General features: G+C 41.9%; 1 protein-coding gene across 1 annotated transcript in view; it reads right to left on the reverse strand.

Annotated features, from left to right (window-relative positions):
• Window positions 1-23,150, reverse strand: part of LOC145397973 (uncharacterized) — a 327,146-nt gene that overhangs the window by 56,004 nt on the left and 247,992 nt on the right. The window contains exons 4-5 of the mRNA XM_080270948.1: window positions 12,505-12,748; window positions 11,138-11,287 (exon numbers count right to left, since the gene is read on the reverse strand). Of these exons, the coding sequence (XP_080127074.1) occupies window positions 11,138-11,287; window positions 12,505-12,748 (394 nt within the window). The remainder of the gene's footprint in view (window positions 1-11,137; window positions 11,288-12,504; window positions 12,749-23,150) is intronic.

Consider the following 23,150-nt stretch of genomic DNA (forward strand, 5'->3'; position numbering starts at 1 on the left):
GAATGGCTGGGAGAAAAAGAGATGAGAGGAGGGAGGAAGAGATCAGTAGGTCGGAAGTATTGGAAGCGATGAAGAAGATTAAGCTGGGAAAGGCCCCAGGAATTGATGGAGTGTGTGGTGAAATGCTTAGGTATGGGGGTGAGATTGTTGTGGAGTGGATATGGAAGTTGTGTAGATTGGCTTGGGAAGAGGGAAGGGTTCCAGAGGACTGGAAATCAGGTATAATTGTTCCTCTGTACAAAAGAAAAGGGGAGAGAGAAGTATGTGGTAACCATAGGGGTATTTGCCTTCTTAGTGTGACTGGTAAAATATATGGTAGAATACTCATTGATAGGGTTAGGCATATGACAGAGGAGCTAGTTGGAGAAGAACAAGGGGGATTTAGGAAGGGAAAAGGGTGTGTAGATCAGATATTTGTTCTAAGATGTTTAGTGGAGAAGTATCTAGAGAAGGGAAGGAAAGTGTATGCTGCCTTCATGGACTTGGAGAAAGCTTATGACAGAATAGATAGGAAAGGTATGTGGAAGGTATTAAGAATATATGGAGTGGAGGGGAAATTGTTGAGTGCTGTGAAGAGTATGTACGAAGGAGCTAGGGCTACGGTGCGAGTGGATGGTGAGCTGAGTGAGTTCTTTGATCTCAATGTGGGACTGAAACAGGGGTGTGTAATGTCTCCATGGCTGTTTAATATATATATGGATGGGGTCGTAAAGGAGGTACAAGGTAGGGCAGTGGATGTGGGGGTGGCCCTAATGAATGAGGGTGAGATTTGGAAGCTTCCGGTGTTGCTGTTTGCTGATGATACAGTATTGTTGAGTGAAGATGAACGGGAGTTGCAAGGTTTGGTGAATGAATTTGGGACAGTGTGTAGGAGGAGGAAGCTGAAAGTTAATGTAAACAAAAGTAAAGTTATGGTGTTTGAGAGGAATGAAGTCACAGAGTGTGCAGTGAGGTTGGATGGTGAGGATATGGAGAATGTGAGTGCATTCAAGTACTTGGGTAGTGTGATGAGTAAGGATGGAACTTTGGGGGATGAAGTACGTGAAAGGGTACAGCAGGGAAGGAAGGTTGTTGGCACACTGAAAGCAGTGATGAGAAATAGGGAGGTGAGTATGGAAGTTAAGAAGTCACTGCATGATGGTATTGTGATCCCTACCCTGACGTATGGAAGCGAGGCGTGGACCTTGCAAGAGGGGAACAAGTCAAGAGTGAGAGCAGTGGAAATGAGTTACTTAAGAGGAGCATGTGGAGTGACATGGAGGGACAGGTTGACGAATGAAGAAGTGAAGGAACGTTGTGGGGTAGATGTGGATGTGGTTGAAAAGATTAGGAGAAATACACTGAGGTGGTTTGGACATGTGGAGAGAATGGAGAATGAAAGACTGACTAAGAGGGTGTATGTAGTGAGGTGGAGGGAGGGAGAGGGAGGGGTAGACCGAGGATGAGGTGGAGGGATGGAGTTGGGAGGTATATGAGGGAGGGGGGGTGAGTTGGGGGGAGGGGAGTCAAATGGTGGGTGACAGAATGACTTGGAGGCGTTTTGTCTGTGGCCACCCTTTGCGGGATTAGGGCGTCGGGCTATAGATAGATAGATAGATAGATTCAACAGATGGAAAACCTCTTTTTATGCTACCATGGGCCATGCCCATGGCCAGAAATCACTTCAACCAGGCAGACTCAACAAAAAAATTAATCACATATGTAACTATGTAAACTTGCCAGTGGAAGTTACAGCTTTATTTGTTCGGTCTCGCATGTTTTTCAGAATTCTAGTCGTAAACAGAAACCTAATATCACATATAGGTGAAAAAAAGAAAGCATTTTAAATCAATTAAGTAAATTATCTCGCGTAAAAGTTCACGTTGTATAAATATCACATTGAGAGACAGGCTGACGAATGAGGATATAAAGAAGCATTGTGGTGTGGATGTGGATGTGATAGGAAGCGTTATGAGGAACACACTGAGGTGGTTTGGCCATGTGGAGAGGATGGAGAGTGAAAGACTGATGAAGAGAGTGTATGTGAGTGAGGTGGAGGGGGGAAGAGGGAGGGGGAGGCCGAGGATGAGATGGAGGGATGGGGTGGAGAGGTATATGAGAGAGGGGGGTGTGAGTTGGGAGCAGGGCAGTGAAATGGCGGGGGACAGGGCGACTTGGAGGCGATTTGTTTGTGGCCACCCCAAATGGGATGAGGCGTCTGGCAATAGATAGATAGATAGATAGTGTGTGTGTGTGTGTGTGTGTGTGTGGAATCACAGACAGCTAGCAACATGAAAATGTACTAATATAGACCGATGAGAGAGAGAGAGAGAGAGAGAGAGAGAGAGAGAGAGAGAGAGAGAGAGAGAGAGAGATTAGTATAGTTCCCCATTTTCACTGCTGTTTTCTTTGTATGGTAACCCCCTTTCCATCCCCGGGCAGCTGCGTGACGTCACTGAACTGCGTACCAGAAGGAACTGAGTAGACCTGTTAGTGTTTAGATCTTGGGGAGGATGACTGATAACAGTGGGGTGGTTTGGTTGCGTTGGGTGTGTGGAGTGACTTGGGGTGGGTTGTCGGGGTAAATGGGCTGGCGAGTGAATGTGTCAAGTGGGCTGGACGGGTGAGTGGGTGCATCGGTGGGTGGTCGAGGAGGGGTCATTAAGTTAGGTTTAGGTGGGGTGAGTGGGGTTCGAATAAGTGGGATGTGGGGGCGAGTGGGGTTGGATAAGTAGGTCGAATAGGGATGTGGATGAAGGGGTGGGTCGGTGGGAAGAGTGGGTGGATGGGATGGGTGGGTTCCCAGGATGGGAGAGGTGAGTGGGCATGGTGGGAGAGCTTGGTGGTTGGATGTGATGGATAGCATTGTTGGGTGAGCAGGGTGGGTGGCATTCGTGGGTGGGCAGGGTAGATGGCCAGGATCGGTGGGCTCCGTGGGTCATCCAGGTGGCTGGGAAGGGTAAGTGGCTGGGGTGGAGTCGGTTGTTTGTGTTGGATGGGATGAGTGGGTAGGTGGATGAGTGGGTGGTTGGATATGTGGCTTCCCAAATTACAAGGCAGGAGAGGGACTTATGTGGCTAGTAATCATGTAACTTGTCGCTGTTTCTTGGATCTTATTATATCGTTTTCAAGACGTTGGATAAATATTTGGAAACCAAACTCTATACAGTGGGGTCATTCCATTGAAATCTGCTAAAACTACAATGTAATTATTACCTTCACCTAGGAGGTTGTGTTTTCACCCCTGTCCGTTTGTTTGTTGGTTGGTTTGTGACCAAGATTACACAAAAACTGCTGGACGGATTTCCAGTAAACTTGATAGATGAATGGGCCTTGGCTCAGAATACTCTCCATTAAATTTTGGTGCAGATCCTGATAAAGGTGCTGATCCAGGATTTTTTTTTTTTTTTTCACCTTCATTAACATTGCGAGATAGGGCGTTTTTCGACATTTTTGTACATTTTTCAGTGAATATTGCATGGATCTTGATGAAAAAAACACAGGCATATTTAGGATGTTCGTATCTACGAATATGCACAGTTTGGCGCAGATCCATATAAAATTCTGGATCTACCAGATTTAAATATGCCTTTATAGGGGGGTACTCATTTTCCATTTTGGAATAGACTTGACTGAATTCAAAGGAATTGCATGTTGGGCCTTGGCAGAGGAATGTGCTGTCCTGAGTGCCATTCTAGTTTCTCATGGAACTGACAGTGGATCTATGCACCAAAAAATACACCTAACAGTAGGATAAATAAAAGTAACATTCCATGTGGCAAGACGTGAGAGTGAAAGGAGTTTCAAATCCCTGATCCATCCGCCTATGAGGTCAGTGCTTTCGTGGAGGTAAGGAGGGGTAGTTGGGAGGTGGACGTGTCCAATTAACCTGTTCTTTAGTGGCTGACTGCCCTGTCTCTTCATTAGGGTTCATGACTGTACTATAGATGCTGCTCACTCAAATTATCAATTTGTATCACTTATTAAATGTTAAAATTTCCAATACTCTTAACCAAAGAACACTGTCGTCCAATCTGATGGAACCATGCACCCTTCATCAGGTAATCTCAAGCGCTTCCACAAGGTGGCAACAGTATAGTTTCTACGTAACCTCACTTTTCCTTTGCCTTTCGTTGAGGAAGAATGAGTTGCTGTTGCTCCTCTGCTCTTTCTATGCTTTTTCGCTGTTTTTATACCTTATAGATCGGCCGACAGTAATAAGTGTAGAATGGCAAATCGATCCCCCGAATCGGTCAACAGTAATAAGTGAAAATTTCGGGAATCACGCTTCCATACATCAGAATTTGGTTGTAAGGAAAGCATCTGTATGTTTGTTGCTATGTTCATAACTACGTATATTGCTATGTTTGTTGCTATGTAGCAATGTATGTAGTCGTATGGCTATGTTTCTAGCTACATGTATGTATGTAGTTATGTTTGTAGCTATGTAGCTACGTATGTACCTTTATATCTATTGTATGCATTTAGGATGACATTTTAGATAAATTTTAGGTGAGTATTTTGTTTGTCACCATACATTATATATGCTGTGTTTGAATTGTATGTACTAAAACAGGGTATCTTTCTGTTTTAGGTAAAATAACGTACATGGCATTTTGCAAAAATGACAAGATGTTTGAAACAAATAAATACTAATATACTGCCAATACTTTAATGTACAACATACTAATAAACTGCTCTGTCACATAGCTTCATTCATATCCATTAAATTTATTTATTTAATTTATATATTTTTTGCTCAGTACGTACTTAGGTCTTTACTGGAAAAGTTTCTAGAGAAGAGAAAGAAGCTGTATGCGGCCTTTATGGATTTGGAGAAAGCATATGACAGAGTGGATAAACAAGGAATGTGGAAACTAATAAGAATAAATGGAATAAATGGGAAGTTGTTGCATGCAGTAAAGAGTATATATGAGGGTGCTAAGGCTGCAGTGCGTGTGGACGGTAAACTAAGTGAATATTTCCATTTGAAGCTTAGACTGAAACAGGAATGTGTCAAGTCTCCATGGTTGTTCAATCTGTACCATATATGGATGGGGTCATGAAAGTGATACAAGTTAAGGTGGTGGATGTTGGAGCAACCCTAATGAGAGATTGCAGTGTTTGGAAACTCCCTGTACTGTTGTATGCAAATGATACTTTGTTGTTATGTGAAGACGAAGGGGAGCTGCAAGGATTGGTGAATGAGTCTGGGAAAGTGTGTAAGAAATGGAATCTAAAGGTGAATGTAGGGAAGAGTAAAGTTATGGTCTTCAAGAGAAACGAAGTCAGTGAATGTACAGCGAGGTTGGACGAGGAGGATATGGAAAATGTGAGTGCGTTTAGGTACTTGAGAAATGTGATGAGTAAGGATGGAAGTTCAGAGGGTGTAGTACTTGAAAGGATACAGTAAGGAAGAAAGATTGTAGGTTCTTTGAAAGCAGTGATAAGAAACAGGGAAGTGTACATGAAAATATAAAAGTAGCTGCATGACAGTATTGTGATACAAACTCTAATATATGGAAGTGAGGCTTGGACTTTGTTAGAGGGACACAAGACTGTGAGCAGTGGAAATGAGTTACTTGAGAGGAGAATGTGGCATCACAAGGGGAGACAGACTGACAAATGAGGAAGTGAAGGAGCGTTGTGGTGTGGGTGTGAATGTGATAGAAAACTTTAGGAGAAATACACTGATGTGATTTGGCCAAATGAAGAGGACGGAGAGCGAAAGACTGACGATGAGAGTGTATGTGGAGGGGGGGAAAGGGAGGGTGAGGCCAAGGATGAGATGGAGGGATGGAGTGGAAAGGTATATGATAGAAGGGTCTGTGAGCTGGGAGCAGGGCAGTCAAATGGCGGGGGACAGGGTGACATGAAGGCAACTTGTTTATGGCAAACCCTTACGAGATTAAGGCGTCTGGCAAAAGAAAGAAGAAACACTTTTTCAAAAACTTACTTGTCCCCTTCTTTGCTGTACTTGCCATGAAGGTTTCAGTGATGCTATGGAATTCAAATTTCTATGTATAACTTTTTTTTTTTTATGTGTTCGACTCTGGGCATAGGCTTCACAGCCAGCTCTCAAGGTCCAGTAGTCCTCCGACATATCATACACCTTTACATGTCACCACGTCGGCGCTAACACCCACCGTCCATATTGAATACAAGCTAGGGCTCTCATACAGGACTGGTGTATTGGTATTAGTGGGGGTATTTTTACGACATGTCGGTGGGTCTTCTGATAGATCGGTAAAGTCTGCTTTACATGAAATTCAAATCCTTAAACTGTTCCCTGCCCCAGCGGGGATTTGAACCTGGGTCCGGTAGAAGTGCAGACCACCAGTTCAAACCCATCACTCTGTCTTTGTTTTTCAGCATTTTCTTGAGGACATATGTAAAAAATGTTTTTTTTTTTGCTACTTATTTCAGTACGCACCCTCCACTTAAAAATTTTACATTATTATTATTTCGGCGTTTAATATAAAATAGGAATGTTTAAAATTATAAGAATATAATTTTTTAAATACAATAATTGCATTTTGTATTTACTGATTTTCCAAAATCGGGTCTGTCAGGTCGGATGAGAGTGCTACAATACGTCAATCAGATGTTAGTCTTCCAGGATTAGGGACTACAATATTGCACAAACTGAACATAGCCTCTATGAAACAAAGAATACTTCACAAAAATATGTAAATAAGCTTTGATAAGGCTGCACTGTACAAAAAATAATGCAACTTTATGTCTCTTTTTCTTGTGTATGCTTTTAAATGGCTTAATTGTATTAACCTGCCATATCCTTGCAGATTTTTCACCAATAACCCACCCCCTCAATCCTGGCAGATTTTCGAAAAGTTTCTTTGGGGGGCTAAAATCTCCGCTTTTTTATGAGAAACATCAAAAATTCAGAGAGAAAGTGCTCACCTGAGCTTAGAAATGCCCTGTACCAGTGACCCCCCCCCCTCACCTGGTACTGTGTTCTCTGCAGCGGCGCTCCAGAGAAGACGTTTTCTATGGGAGGGGTAACTATTCCAAACTACTCAGAATAGGTAGATATTTACGTTTTTGGTACAATGTATATGTAGTTCAAGAGTATATTGGTTTTCACACAATAATATAGGTGATACAAGCGTTATTTCACTCACAAACACATCAACATACGGCACCTTCCTTGGCGACGTTACCTCATCATCACTTCTGCACGTTTCTTCCTCTAACGCCATGTAATATTTGTCCTCCACATCGGGAATCACTTTCGCCTTGAATTTCGTCGTCGGAGAGACCATACCATGACATGTCTTTACTGGCCATGCCACTGCTAACAGGTGAGTTGCCGAGAAATTGACGTGTGTGGGGGGGGGTAATATGGGTCCAGGCAGTGTCGCCACCTGGCAGCAGGTAGAGGAAGGTCTCCCACATAAGCCTACCAAAAATCACCCGCGAAACTTGAGAAATGTGCAAATGACGGACCTCTCAATTGCATTACGTGTAAAACACATCGTCGGGAGTCACAGTGACAAAACGTTGTAATGTGTATACACGTTGGCGGGACGCCTCGAGTAAATGTGCTTGGATGAATGCTTCTTTTCCAAACTTATCTATGCTGATCTTTTTGGTTTTTGTTTCTTCAGTTCCCATTGCATTAAGTCATGAGCTGAGTGGGTCAGGGGGGTCGGGAGTGGCGTCAGCAATTTTGTGAAGCGAGGTACCCCTTGCCCCACGTTCCACTCTGTATATACGCTACTTCTCCAGACAGAGAGGAATCTCAAACACACCCTCATGTTCCCCTCTTTATCTAGTCACAACCCCAGGAGAAACCTAAAAGCTATAGAAGTTGTTCTGGATACACACATGATCTTGTCTTATCCTAAAAACACCATAAATCCAAATACATACCATGAACTCAGTGCCTTGAAAACACCATCAGGCATTATCAATGAACACCAGGAGGAATTTCTGAAGACAGTATACAAACTCAGCATTAGGACGGCACTCAGTTCTGGTCGCCCAAAGTGATCCTCAACTCACCCACCACAAACAATTCACAGAATGCCTCAGTAAGACCCCCCCCCCTGACGGGCTTTTCTTGCCCGTTTCCACTCTGTTAAGATAGAGGGATAAATCTTAACAACAACAACAACAACAGTAAAACTCCTCAGATTTCACACACTACACTTCACAAATACACACACCCTTTGCCATCTAAAGGCTCAAGCCAAACAATAGTTTTTATGAACCACACCAGACATTCTCCACTCAGAATCTTCCACACCCAGCTAGGCATGAACGCACCGAACCAAATTTCGATAAGGCTGTCACTTATCACTGCTTCAGTGCTAGCACAAAATGCCAGTTCTGTTCACAGCACAATGCAGCGACCAATTCACAGCACAATTACTAGCCCCATATAGCAATCACAATACAGTATATACATTCCTGCAACATGACCTCAATAAAAATGCCATGGGAACGTCCAGTTAATGTTGCCAGTTACCTACAGTCCACTGAGCTCATGTTCAGTTGAACCTGGAGTTGTAATTACTGCTATTACTAGCCCCAGTCAGCCTGTTGGTCCCATTGGTTAGTGTTTTTTTTTTTTTTTTTACTCTCTTATAGCACAAATGTTTGGTAAGGCCAGTGTCCCATATTCAAGTTCATCTTCGAGAACGGCCCCAATCACCACGATCTAACCCTCGAGGAATGATCTTGGTGAAATGCCATGATCATACCTCAAACGGTAGGCCTAAACGGCCATTTCACGATACAGTCACGTTGGTGCTAAGGCACACAAAGACACTGTAACGACATCTTACGACACCCTACTGTATCGTCACGTTATCCTGACGACACACTACAATCATCCCTGAGTTAACCTGCCGCGTCCCGGCAGATTTTTTACCAATGACCCCCCTCAATCCCAGCAGATTTTAGAATTTTTGTTTTGGCTTTAATCTCCACTTTTTATGAGAAACATCGAAAATTCAGAGAGAAAGTGCTCAGTTGAGTTTAGAAATACGGTAGAAGTAAGAATACCTTTACCTTGCGACCGTGTTCTCTCAGGCCAGGCTCGAGAGAAAACGTTCTCTATGAGAGGGGAAGCTATTTCAAACCATTCATAACTGGTTAGATATTTATTTATTTGGTACGAATTTATATGTAGTACAAGAGTATATTGGTTTTCAGACAATAATATAGGCGATACAAGGGTTGTTCATTCACCAAAAACATCAACATATGGCACCTTCTTATACAACGTTACCGCCTCACACTTCTGCTTGTTTCTTCCTCTTGCTTGTTTCTTCCTTTGTCCTCCACCTCAGGAATCACTTTCACCTTGAATTTCGTCACTTGAGAGACCGTGGTGCGACATGTCTTTACAGGCCAGGTCACTGCTAACAGGTGAGTTGCCGAGAAAATGGCGTGCGGGGGGGGGGGAAGTGGGGTCAGGTGGGGCCAGGCATTATCCCTGCCTGGCGTTGGGTAGAGGAAACGTATGGATACGTCGTCGAGTGTCACCGTGACAAAACGTGGTGATGTATCCATACATCATCCGGACGCGGCGGGTTAAAACATAACGGTCACTTTGACTCCACGTCACGCCAAGACATAGCCAAATAGCATGTCTTAAGTTGTCGTTGTGTGTCTTAGGTATAACTTTGCCTGTTGCGGGTGTAATTTCATGTGTTGCAGCTGGGTCTTTGGGATCCGATCTCCAAGTTATTGCTACGACACGTAAAGTCACACTCAGGACACTATGTGGCGACACACGAAGACATGAAGATCTTGGCATGTTGTGGGGAAGTTCCTGACAGTGGGACATAGGCTTAAGGTGTCGCTTGTGAAATGAAAAAAATAAAAAATAAAAAGGGAAAATAGAATATCAAACATTGACATGATTACCCTGAACTGGTCCAGTAATTATTATAAGTTTCTAAATCATTTTCAGTCATTTATCTTCAGTTAAATGGCGGTGGCAACAGATAATTTGCTAGAACCTCCATTTTTCCTTCAAACCTTTTCAGACTTGATAACACGAAATATCATGCACCTTTTAAACCTCAATAACATAAAGTATCAAGGACGTTCTCGACTTTGATAACGCGAAATATCATGGAACTTTTCAACTCTGATAACACGAAATACCAGGCTCAGCATCATCATTGTCATAATTTATCCTAAGGCACTGCCATTCCTGGTAGCAACTATTTCAAATATATCAAACTAATATTTCCCCTACATATTCACTTTTGAGTTAGAATGGCTTATAACTGGAATGCAGTGGTGATTGTGTGGGGAAATGCAAGGAAGAGTGAACATATCCTGTTGTCCTGTCTCTGGGCAAGCACTAAGAGATCCGAGTGGAAAGGAATTCAAGGATGCCAAAAATTTTGCGAAGGGTGCATGATGATAAGCTACACACACACACACACACACACACACACACACACACACACACACACACACACTGTTTACTGCACTGTGTTCACCAATGATGTCAAGCATGTAAGGCAGGTGTTTTATTTAGTCATTAAGAGATTAGCCATAACTATAAAATATTAAAATATTAGTAGTTTCTCGTTCTGTACTGTATACTTCACCTACTGACAGATGTTTGCACACTAATTTGATGGCGAAAAAGGCAGAAAATATGTTACGGAACTACGCCTTCAATTATGATACATTTTAAATGTCCAGCATGAAACTGGAATGAGAGTATGGGCTGGAAATCCCTTTCCCTTCTTAGTGCTATTGTTGGGCGTGGTGGTCCCTCTGCCAAAGTATTTGTGCTACAAGCAACGTTGTGTCCACAACGTTTTAACACAGGATGAAAGTGGAACATAGAATATACAGTACTCCTCTGAGCACTCTGTCCCCAGATATTAACTTGACTTGCTTTAAGTCTCCCGACACCATGTGAATATGTTAAATGGTAGGCATTCATTCATGTAGACTGATATGGCAGCTCCTTGGTGCAGAAAGGAATAGTTTAAGAGGAAGCCACGGAGTATCAGTTATTGCAAATGAGTCAGGATATTGGGCACTCTAATGAGTTGAAAACTGAATATCTTTAGAATTCCATTGCCTTATTCTGTGTTATGGATTCTGAAGAAAAAAAAAAAAACAGCTGGCTGCCTAAAATTAATCCTGATTAACGACTTACTTGACTTTCTTCTCTGACGAGACTTCCTTTATGAGTCTCGTATATCTTGGCCAGTATTCCAGTCTCCACTAGACGGGTGAGGTGGTCAGACAGGATGGTGGTGTAAGGAGTGTTGCGTCGTAGGAACCACGAGAAGTAACCTTTGTAGATCTGTGAAATACACAGGAAATAGGTCATTAACTCTTTATGAACACTTTAAAGTAGACTTCGGTCATTAGCTCTTTATGAAGAATTTATAGTAGACTTCAGTAACATATTCCTTTATATCTGTTGATTGAAGCTTTTTTCATTTAAAGAGTACAGTAAAATTGCATACTTCTTTGATCTCAATGTGGGACTGAAACAGGGTTGTGAGATGTCTCCATGGCTGTTTAATATATATATGGATGGGGTTGTAAAGGAGGTGCAGGGTAGGGCAGTGGATGTGGGGGTGGCTCTAATGAATGAGGGTGAGATTTGGAAGCTTCCGGTGTTGCTGTTTGCTGATGATACAGTACTTTTGAGTGAAGATGAATGGGAGTTGCAAGGTTTGATGAATGAATTTGGGACCGTGTGTAGAAGGAGGAATCTGAAAGTTAATGTAAACAAAAGTAAGGTTATGGTGTTTGAGAGGAATGAAGTCACAGAGTGTGCAGTGAGGTTGGATGGTGAGGATATGGAGAATGTGAGTGCATTCAAGTACTTGGGTAGTGTGATGAGTAAGGATGGAACTTTGGGGGATGAAGTGCGTGAAAGGGTACAGCAGGGAAGGAAGGTCGTTGGTACACTGAAAGCAGCGATGAGAAATAGGGAGGTGAGTATGGAAGTTAAGAAGTCACTGCATGATAGTATTGTGATCCCTACCCTGACGTATGGAAGCGAGGCATGGACCTTGCAAGAGGGGAACAAGTCAAGAGTGAGAGCAATGGAAATGAGTTACTTGAGAGGAGCATGTGGAGTGACGTGGAGGGACAGGTCGACGAATGAAGAAGTGAAGGAACGCTGTGGGGTGGATGTGGATGTGGTTGAGAAGATTAGGAGAAATACACTGAGGTGGTTTGGACATGTGAAGAGAATGGAGAATAAAAGACTGACTAAGAGGGTGTATGTAGGTGAGGTGGAGGGAGGTAGAGGGAGAGGTAGACCGAGGATGAGGTGGAGGGATGGAGTTGAGAGGTATATGAGAGAGGGGGGGGTGAGTTGGGGGGAGGGTAGTCAAATGGTGGATGACAGAGCGACTTGGAGGCGTTTTGTCTGCGGCCACCCTTTGCGGGATTAGGGCGTCGGGCTATAGAATAGAATAGATAGAATTATATAACTACCATAACTCTACAGTATCAAGACATTTTGCGAGAAAGACAGAAGAGACACAAGGGAATGATATTAACCTTTTCATCCATAATGTAGGTAGAACGAGTGATCCCTTTTTTATACTGGGTGAAGGCGATGTAATCGTACAAGACGATAATGGCATGCGTACCCTTATGAACTTGTTCTAGTAGGAATCCGTAAGGGTCTGAGAAATCAGTGAAAGGGTCTAAAAACATTTTTTTGCCCAGGGCAGCCAGGGTGGGGTTGCTGGAGGACTTCAGTTCTTCATAAATGTGTCCTCCGTGGTCAAGCATGCTTGGTCTTCGTGGGAACAGGACAGGAAGGACAAAATAATAGGAGGTTAATAATGAGGAAAAAATATATATATATATTTTTTTTAAGTAGATCTGGCTTATCATCACCCATTTAGCACAAATGTATATAGCTGGTGTTTTGCAGGACTGTCCATATATTGCGTCAAATATGCCAAGTACGTGTCTCAACCGTCCCCGCAACACACAAGAATAACCAATCTGATGAGGATAGATTACATGGCTCACTCTGTATAATACTCGTACCTGTTATACAGTAGTTTCAGCAAATGGTCAGGTTTGACTGTATGTAACTGAGTGACTGTTACGTTCTTAGTACAGAATAACTAATCTTCAAGAAGAGGCTGGACGTTATTCCTCTGTCTGTCTATCTGTCTGTCTGTCTGTCTGTCTGTTTCTCTCTCTCTCTCTCTCTCTCTCTCTCTCTCTCTCTCTCTCTCTCTTCTTTCCTTCTCTACATCCAGCCCCACTGCATCCATCCTGCACTCACTTTAATTACGTCCCTCCTGTTCCCCTCGCCCTCCTTCTCCCTCTCACACCATCATATACTCCCATAATGTTCCTCTTTTGTTCCTGTCTGATGGAAATTCAGGTCAAACCAAAAGAGTTGTATCTCCCTACTCAACAACTTTCCAAATATTTCTGATGTTCTTTCAAGCTCTCTTCATAATAACTTATATTTACGGATATGCAAGCCATGTATTTCCAAGTATATCAACCTCTTTCCTTAGCACATAAATATTTCTTGCAACTCTAACCCTTGACTTAACTTCAAATTCACAACAAATCACCGCAATGTTTTGAGAATTGTTGCGCTGTCGCCTCTGATATTCCTTATCCTATGTAAACCTCTGAAAAGAAAGAACGTAATCTTATGAAATTTAGATGTATCTTCAGTTTATTTGGAACTATTATTTATCCACAAGAAAATGTTCCCGGTATTTGAGAGACACAATAGTTTCAATTGGACGAAAACATTCTTCATTTTTTACTGGAGAATGAATATTGTAAATCCATGCACTGAGTAGCGAGGTGAAATGAGGAAATAATGGAGTAAAGCAGCGGAATTAGGTATGAGAGAGAGAGAGAGAGAGAGAGAGAGAGAGAGAGAGAGAGAGAGAGAGAGAGAGAGAGAAAGGGGGTAGACATTTAAGTATTCCCTGGTAATGGCAAGTTGGTGTTCAAGAAAGTAGTATGGATTTGTGTTCATCGTAGTGACTCATGGTTCTGAATAATATGTAATGCAGTCTTCAGAATGGGAAACATAAAGGCGTTAATGGATGACACTAATCTTTATCAGAACCATTCATATCCCGTGTAATTGAATGTTGGAGGTTCCCGGAGATGTGTGTTAATCGTGTCAGCTGCGTGAGGCCTTCTTTATTATATTCTTGGTGGATACAAACTATTCTTTTTTTTTTCTTTGGAAAACCGCCTTGTCTTGAAGAGGATGAATATGAAGTGTTAAACAACAGTAATTATAATTGCTGTTCAAGTAAGTAAAGCAGGAAAGAACACTTACACAGGTAGTTTTGGGTGGTAGAGCACAGCACCAAAACTGATACTGTATTTCGGAAGCTAGTAAAACCCGCAACAGACCTACGCACAGTTACTGGCTTTGATAACTGTTACAGTGGCTGGCGTGTTTTGGTAGATGTGACAGCAATGTGTTACTTTAGTGTCTGTGAATGTAATAGTATTTATGTAATATTTTGCCTTGTCCCCCTGTGTCGTAACTGTACCAGTTCAGGGACGCTGCAGATATGCGGCCAACTAATCAGCTACTCCTGCATTGTGCATTTGTGTGTACATGTATGTAAGTATGACCAGTACCCCTAAACCACCCCTCTATAAGAGGCTAGGATCCCATCCTTCAGAAAGATACAATGCCACAGTGAGAAAGATACAGTGGCACAGTGACATAGTGACACACATTATAACTGACTGCATTTCTGAATGTTGGAACATCAAGAACAACAACAACAGCAACAACTTTCCTTGCCTAATTTGTTCAAATAAAACAGTAAATCATGATAAATGCACTCAACTAGCGTGAATTTCTTTTGGCAAAAGAATCTCCCTATCCACCTATCACTCTATCGATCTGTCTATATATCTATCTCTGGGATGATTCTACAGATTCCATGTTTTTCCTGGACAACAAGATCCATTTAATTTTCCTCTTTATATATATATATATATATATATATATATATATATATATATATATATATATATATATATATATATATATATATATGGAGATGAATTACTTTTTCTTCTTTTCTGTGGGTGTCACTCAAACCTACAATATCCCAACTAATGTTTTCCAGTTCAGTCATTAAGTTATCAAGTTTGTAATCTACTGCGAGGCTTCGTACACTGTATGCATAGATTTTCATGGATTTCATTTTCTTTAGTATCCCAGTCTCTAACTTTCCAAAACAGTGGCTACTCACTTTCGGTGGCACACCGCCCGTATGCACAGGAGGCAGTGCGACTGGACCATTCATAGACGATGATCCAACAGGAGCGCCCATCAAATCATATGCTATTAAAGTCGTGTTTGGTTGGGAGGACTGTGGCAAATAATATCATCTCCCTGCCACATAGTTTCTGGTGAGATGTATTTGATTCGGTGGAGCCCTATATATCTACACAAGGTCCCATATCTATATATATATATATATATATATATATATATATATATATATATATATATATATATATGGTAGAAACACGTGTTCCCTACGTGACAACAAGTGGGTTGGCGAAGGGTTAAAGCCCCTTCCTGGAAAACAGCTAAAAATACGAACAATAAGCCTCGGACTAGGACTAGGACTGACCAACAGGATTGCTACATGGAATGTCAGGAGTGCAAATGATGAAGTGAAAGAAAGATAGATTGTCCAGGTGCTCTTGGGTGCGAAAGTGGATGTATGTGGATTATCTATCTATCTATCTATTGCCAGACGCCTCAATCCCGTTTGGGGTGGCCACAAACAAATCGCCTCCAAGTCGCCCTGTCCCCCGCCATTTCATTGCCCTGCTCCCAACTCATACCCCCCTCTCTCATATACCTCTCCACCCCATCCCTCCATCTCATCCTCGGCCTCCCCCTCCCTCTTCCCCCCTCCACCTCACTCACATACACTCTCTTCGTCAGTCTTTCACCCTCCATCCTCTCCACATAGCCAAACCACCTCAGTATGTGGATTAACTGAAACTAAATGCCAAGGTGAGAGTGTGACAGAATGGGAGTATGGATGGGGTATATGCGTGAGAGTAGGTGAGAATGAGCGGGCAAAAGAAGGAGTGTGTATTGTTTTGTGCAAGAGACGGAAGAAGAATATAAGACAGTATGGATCAGTTGGCACAAGGATTGTGTGGGTAAGAATGAAATTTGGACTACAATTCTGGGCGACTGTGTGCAAGTATGTGCCAACACAAGATCGTGCACGCAGTGTGAGAGAAGGGTTCTGGACAAATGTGGAAGCGTGCATGGAAAAGTTTGAAAGGAATGAGAGAGTGTTTTTGGTTAGAGATATGAATGGAAAAGTATGGAATGTGAAGGTGGATTGAGTAGTTGGTGAGTGGAGTGTGCCTGCAGAGATGGATGAGAATGGCAGTGCCTCAGTGGACATTTGTGCCGGGAGGGTGTTGGTGATAGCTAATACCCTCTTCAGGCACAAAATGATCCATAGGTATATGTGGCGAGTGATGAGAAGGGTGGATGGTGAACTGAATGAACGAAAGGCAGTGACTGATTATGTGTGTGTGGACGAAAGGATGAGGTGTATAATGGATGCAAGTGTATATAGAGGTTGAGGGAGTGGACATTCGAACTACCACATGGTGTTGGTCAGAATCAAAGTCCAAGCGAGATGGAGAAATAGAAGAAGGGAAGGACAGGAGGAAATAGTTCCTACAAGGAGGATGGAAAAGTTACAAGAGGATGGAAAAAAGGCTGAATATAAGAGGGAAGTGGAGGAGCAATTGGGTAAATATAGATTGGAGCAGATGGGGGACGTGGAAGGTGTGTGCAAGATATTCAAATAAGAAATCTGTGCAGCATTTGAGGTGGTGTGTGGGGTGAAGAGAAAACGAAAGGGGGTGCAGGGAACAGCATGGTGGACAGAAGAGATGAGAGAGGCTGTGGCATAAAAGAAGAATGCATGTAGTGAGTGGATGAGAAACAGGGGCGTCGAAAAAGAGATGGAAGAGAGAGCTCTATGTAGAGATAAAGAGGGAGGTAAAAAGATTAGTCAGAGAGAGTAAGAAGAGAGTGGATTAGGAATTTGGAAGGAATCTGAGTGAGAAGTGGAGGGAATTAAAGAAAATGTTCTGGAAAGAGGCAAAGAGAGTTAGAAAGGGTGCCAAGGAAGTTAGTTGGGGAGTGAAAGATAATAATGGTAAATTACTAGCAGAGAAGGGAGAAAAAGTGAGCAGATGGAGAGAGAATGAAAGTAATGCAAGTATAAATGGTTGGGGAATGGCTGGGAGAAGAAGGGAGGTGAGAAGACAGGAAGAAATCAGGGTATGGAAGTTGAGGAAGCAGTGAAGAAAGTTAAAATGGGGAAAGCCCCAGGAATTGATGGAGTGTGTGGAGAAATGCTGAAGCATGGGGGAGATATAGTAATAGAATCGATGTGGAATGTGCAGATTGTCCTGGGAGGAAGGTAGAGTCCTGGAGGATTGGAAGTCAGGCATAATTATTCCCCTGTACAAAGGATAAAGAAAAAAAGAAATGTGAGGTAATCATACAAGCATTTGCCTTTTTAGTGTAATAGAAAAAGTATATGGTAGGATATTTATTAACAGAATTTGGGAAATAACAGAACAATTAGTTGGAGAAGAACAGGGAGCTTTCAGGAAGGGAAGAGGTTGCGTAGATCAGATAATCATTCTTAGATCTATAGTGGAAAATTTTCTAGAAAAGGGAAAGAAGTTGTATGAAGCCTTCATGGATTCGGAGAAAGCATATGACAGGGTGGATAGACAAGGATTGTGGAAAGTATCAAGAATATAATGGAGTAGATAAGAAGTTGCCGAAGGCCGTGAAGAGTATTTATGAGGGTGCCAAGGCTGCAGTGCGTGTGGATAGTGAACTGAGTGAATTTTTCTATTTGAAGGTTGAATTGAAACAAGGATGTGTCATGTCTTCATGGTTGTTCAGTCTATATATGGATGGGATTATAAAAGAGATACAAGGTAGGACAGTGGATGTTGGAGTGGCTCTAGCGAAAGAGGGCAGTGTTTGGAAACGCCCTGTACTCTTCTTTGTAGATAATACTGTGTTGTTAAGTGAAGCCGAAGGGGAGCTGCAAGGTAGGTGGATGAGTTTGGGAGAGTGTGTAAGAAACGGAATCTAAAGGTGAATGTGGGGAAAAGTAAAATGATGGTCTTCGAGACAAGTGAAGTCAGTGAATGTACAGTGAGGTTGGATGGGGAGGAAATGGAGAACGCGAGTGCGTTTAAGTACTTGGGAAGTGTGATGAGTAAGGATGGAAGTTCAGAGGGTGAAGTGCTTGAAAGGGTGCAGCAGGGAAGAAAGGTTGCTGGATCTATGAAAGCAGTTATGAGAAACCGGGAAGTGTGCATGGAAGTGAAAAAGCTGCTAAATGAAAGTGTTGTGATACCAACTCTAAAGTATGGAAATGAAGCTTGGACCTTGTTGGAGGGACAGAAGTCAAGAGTGACAGCAGTGGAAATGACTTAGCTGAAAGGATAATGTGGAGTCATATGGAGAGACATACTGACAAATGATGACGTGAAAAAGCATTGTGGTGTGGATGTGGATGTGATAGTAAGCGTTGGGAGAAACACGTTATGCTGGTTTGGCTATGTGGAGAGGATGGAGAGTGAGAGACTGACGAGGAGAGTGTATTTGAGTGAGGTGGAGGGGGGGAGAGAAAGAGGGAGGCCGAGGATGAAACTGAGGGATGGAGTGGAGAGGTATATGAGAGAGTGAGGTGTGAGCTGGGAGCAGGGCAGTGAAATGGCGGGGGGAAAGAGCGACTTGAAGGCGATTTGTTTGTGGCCACCCCTTACGGGACAAAAGTGTCTGGCAATATATATATATATATATATATATATATATATATATATATATATATATATATATATATATACAGAGAGAGAGAGAGAGAGAGATACACTATATACTTCTACTGTATACGGCTCTGTAAGTACCATCCACCATAGTTTCCTGGGGTACGGGAATTCTTTTGGCTTGTCACTCATTGTACACACACACACACACACACACACACACACACACATATATATATATATATATATATATATATATATTACATCCCCCTAGTACACGCCTATATGGGCGGCAGAGGACGTCGCATACTCGGAATTCGCATACTGTGAATGCATAAACTTATGGGAAAAATTACATATGGGCAGCACCTCCCCTTCATGGGCAACCCTTGAGACACCTTTCAGATCTAAGTATTGTACTATACAGGGAATCTATATAAGACATATTACCTAAGATAAAGTAAACCTACAAGATCATGGCTTTACTAGGTAAATCATTGGTGGTAGGTGGTGGCGACCATCATCCACTCACTTGATGTAGTGCTGCCTACTTCTCCCTTAGCCTTTATCATTCTTTTTCTGTGCCTGTCCTCCTCTCTTCCTATACCTCCCATCATTCCTGTCACCTCTTATTGCTCTTCTTTCCTTTACAGATAGCTTTACGTTGAGTGACAAGCCAAATGGTTTCCTGTAAGCCAAGAAATCTTTTACAACGCTGGGTGGCAACCATATAAACAACCCATACATGCTCCCTACGTGTCAACAAGTGGGTTGGTGGAGGGTTAGTGCCCTAACTCAAAGTCAAATGGCCACCCCTTATGGGACTATGGCGTCTGGCAATAGATAGATAGATAGATAGACCTTTACCTGTTATCGCTTCTTGGGGGGACAATGTCGTGTACTTGGGGTAACCCCGGAATTGGGCCACTCTTCGCCGCCCGTCTCACTTACAAGGAGATCATTTTGCGTAGTAATAAAAAATACACTAAGAAAAAAAAAAAAGTTCTTCGAGTACAAGGGGGATCGCGTATTTGGAACTCACGTACTGTGGAGATGTGTGTGTATATATATATATATATATATATATATATATATATATATATATATATATATATATATATATATATATATATATATATATATAATATGAATATCTATCTATCTTGTTACATAGCCTATGATTTCATCATCCTTTGTGTAATTTTAACGCACAGTTGCTGCATGTTTGATCACGAGCGTGTTCTGCCTCAGTCCCCCCCTTCTACCGTTATAGTAGAGTAAGTCGTCCTTTCTGTTATTCAGTGCGGGATTGTCGACCGTTTGTCCCCATCGCTTCATTTGCGCGTCCTTATTACAAGTTGTGTCGGGCTCTGCTGGCCCCTATATAATGAGCTCAGTCTCTGCATCATGGCCACTTAGATCTGCTCCTCATTTTGTTCACATCTCTGTCCTCCCCTGTACAGATATTATTATTGTGAGTGCTCAAGAAATCTCCAACCATCTAGCAGCTGTGTGTAATTTGAGTATAACTGTTGTTGCATTTTTTCTTGTACTGTATAGCATAAGTTTAATTTGTAGGCCTAGTGAAGTTTTTGTAATTCGTGTGGAGTTCTTTGTCAGTCATTTTTTATAATAGTTTGTATCTGTAATAATTTATCTGGCATTCACTGAGTATTATCTGGTATCTCATTTTATCAGGGCTGACTTAGATAAATTTACTCTTGCTAATTTCGTGTTAATAGAGGCTATTGCAGTTAACCATATATTTAACCTGTTTATTTGCCATTACATTATCCTTATGAGTCCTGAATGTTTTGTTGTTAGTTTAAGCATTAAACTTTAACTTGTAATTTTACCTAACTCTTTTGTTTTGAACATGGAACTTTACGAGACAGTAGTGACTCTTCGTATTCTCACTTAAAGTGTACATTATCTTTTTCTGTTCCGTAACATAAATTTGGCGACCTCATATCAGGATATTCAGGATATTATCATAAGGATATTGCTTGATATTTTGTGACTGTTACTTATCCATGATGGCTACTATTTCTACACTTGATGAAGCCAAAGATTTTTTGTCAAATGTGCAAACAGTGTTTGATATAGAAAACAGAACAAAGAATGAACTTAAGCTTGTTGCTCAACAATTGGGAATTGCAGTTCACTCTCATCATTCTAAAGATCAAATTGTTGGCATGATTAATAAAAGCTTGTTTAATGTAACTCCTCCAAATGAGCAAACGCAGATTGAATTAGCTAAGTTACAGCTAGCTCTGCAGGAGGCTCGTGCTAAAGAAGCTGAATTTCAGGCAAATGCTAAGGAGGCGGAATCTCAGGCTCGGATTCAGGAGGCACAGATACAGGCACAAGTTGAACTTGCTAGGATTCAGGCAGACCATGAGTATCGCATGAAACAAGGTGGAACTGGATCATCTAGCTCTGATGATTTTGATGTGGCTAAAAATGTTAAACTTGTCCCTCCTTTTAATGAATCTGATTTAACAAAGTATTTTCAGTTGTTTGAGAGGGTAGCTACAGGTTTTAATTGGCCTAAGGAGTATTGGCCAGTACTCCTTCAAACTGTTCTCACCGGTAAAGCTCAAGTAACTTATGCATCTTTGCCTCAGGATCAGTCTGATAATTATGATGTAGTTAAGAGCTTGATTCTTAAGGCCTATGAGCTTGTTCCTGAAGCCTATAGAGTAAAATTTAGGACAACTTACAAGCAAGATAAGCAATCCCATGTTGAGTATGCAAAAATCAAAGAAGATTTGTTAGAGCAGTGGTTAAATTCTAAGAATGTGGATTCTGATTTTGACAAATTTAAGCAGATGATTTTGCTGGAGGATTTCAAAAGGTGTATTTATAAAGATGTAAGCCTATATCTTGATGAGAAAAGAATAGATAATTTGTCTGATGCTGCAGTTTTAGCTGATGAGTATGTTCTCACTCACAAGAGATATTTTAGAGGAAAAAGGAAAGCTGAGAGTCAGTACGTTGCCTCTACTCAGAGTACAGGTAACAGGAAAGAGAATAAAGATGATGTTTCTCAGGAAGTAAATACCAGCTTCACCTCTAGATTTCAGAAAAGTAAATGTACTTATTGTAGTAAGCTTGGTCATACTACGGAGAGATGTTTCAGGAGACAGCGTGATGTGAACAAAAGGAGTCTTTAAATATTCAGTCAATTGGTCTAGTGTCCACTCTTGAGAGTTCCCAGAATTCTTTAACTGAGTTAACTGAACCTGCTTTGAGGGGTAACTTAAATTCTCATGATGGAGCTCCTCTTTTGAGCAGTAACGTGGGTGACACTCTCAAGAGTTCATGTGCTAATTTCCTGTCTGATGGTTTTGTCAGTCCTCTGGACAGTAATGACAGGAAATCAGTTAAAATATATCGTGATACAGGTGCTTGCCAATCCCTTATGCTGACCAGTGTTCTAGGCTCTAATTTTAATTCCTCTGATGAAACTGTAATCTTACAAGGTGTAGGGAATAATTACTTCTCTGTCCCTCTGTGCAGAGTGAATTTAGAGTCTGGTTTTGTTAATGGTTCTGTTATGGTTGGGTTGGTTGAGACACTCCCAATGTCAGGTGTAACTTTCTTACTTGGAAATGATATTGGTGGAAGTCAAGTGTGTCCAGCTCCTCAGTTGTCTAGTGAGCCAGTGGCTGTGTCCCAGGATTGTGATGTCCCTGATGTGTTCCCTGCATGTGCTGTCACTAGGGCTAAGTCTAAAGTTACTGGTGATTTAGAGGATAATGATGATGATGATGTTATCCTAGCTGACACTTTTCTTGCTAATTTGGACCACTCACCAGATGAGGCAGTACCCCGTAGTGTTGATAATTTGTCTCGTCAAGAGTTGGTTGAGTTGCAGGTTGCTGACCCTGAGTTGAAAGGGCTAGCTAACTCTGCTTACAGTGAAGAAGAGTCAGCCGGTGCTTCTACTTGTTATTATGTAAAGTCAGGAGTACTTATGAGGAAGTGGAGACCCCCAACAGCATCAGCCGACTGTGAATGGGAGGTTGTACATCAAGTTGTCATCCCTCGTGTTTGTAGGCAGGATATCATTCGAGTGGCTCATGATTCCAGTTTGGCAGGACACCTTGGAGTGAGGAAGACTGTGGCACGCATTTTGAAACACTTCTACTGGCCAGGTATCTTCAGGGATGTTTCCTGGTATTGTAAGTCTTGTCACACCTGTCAAGTTGTGGGAAAGTGTAATCAGACCGAAAAGGTTGCACCTCTAGTTCCCATTCCTCCTTTTGAGGCGCCTTTCACCCGTGTGTTGGTGGATATTGTGGGCCCTCTTCCTAAGACTTCTTCAGGATTTTCTT

The sequence above is a fragment of the Coenobita brevimanus genome, chromosome 44 (assembly GCF_032717465.1).
Source record: "Coenobita brevimanus isolate Jiangsu-jjx chromosome 44, ASM3271746v2, whole genome shotgun sequence".
In the NCBI taxonomy this organism is placed as follows: domain Eukaryota; kingdom Metazoa; phylum Arthropoda; class Malacostraca; order Decapoda; family Coenobitidae; genus Coenobita; species Coenobita brevimanus.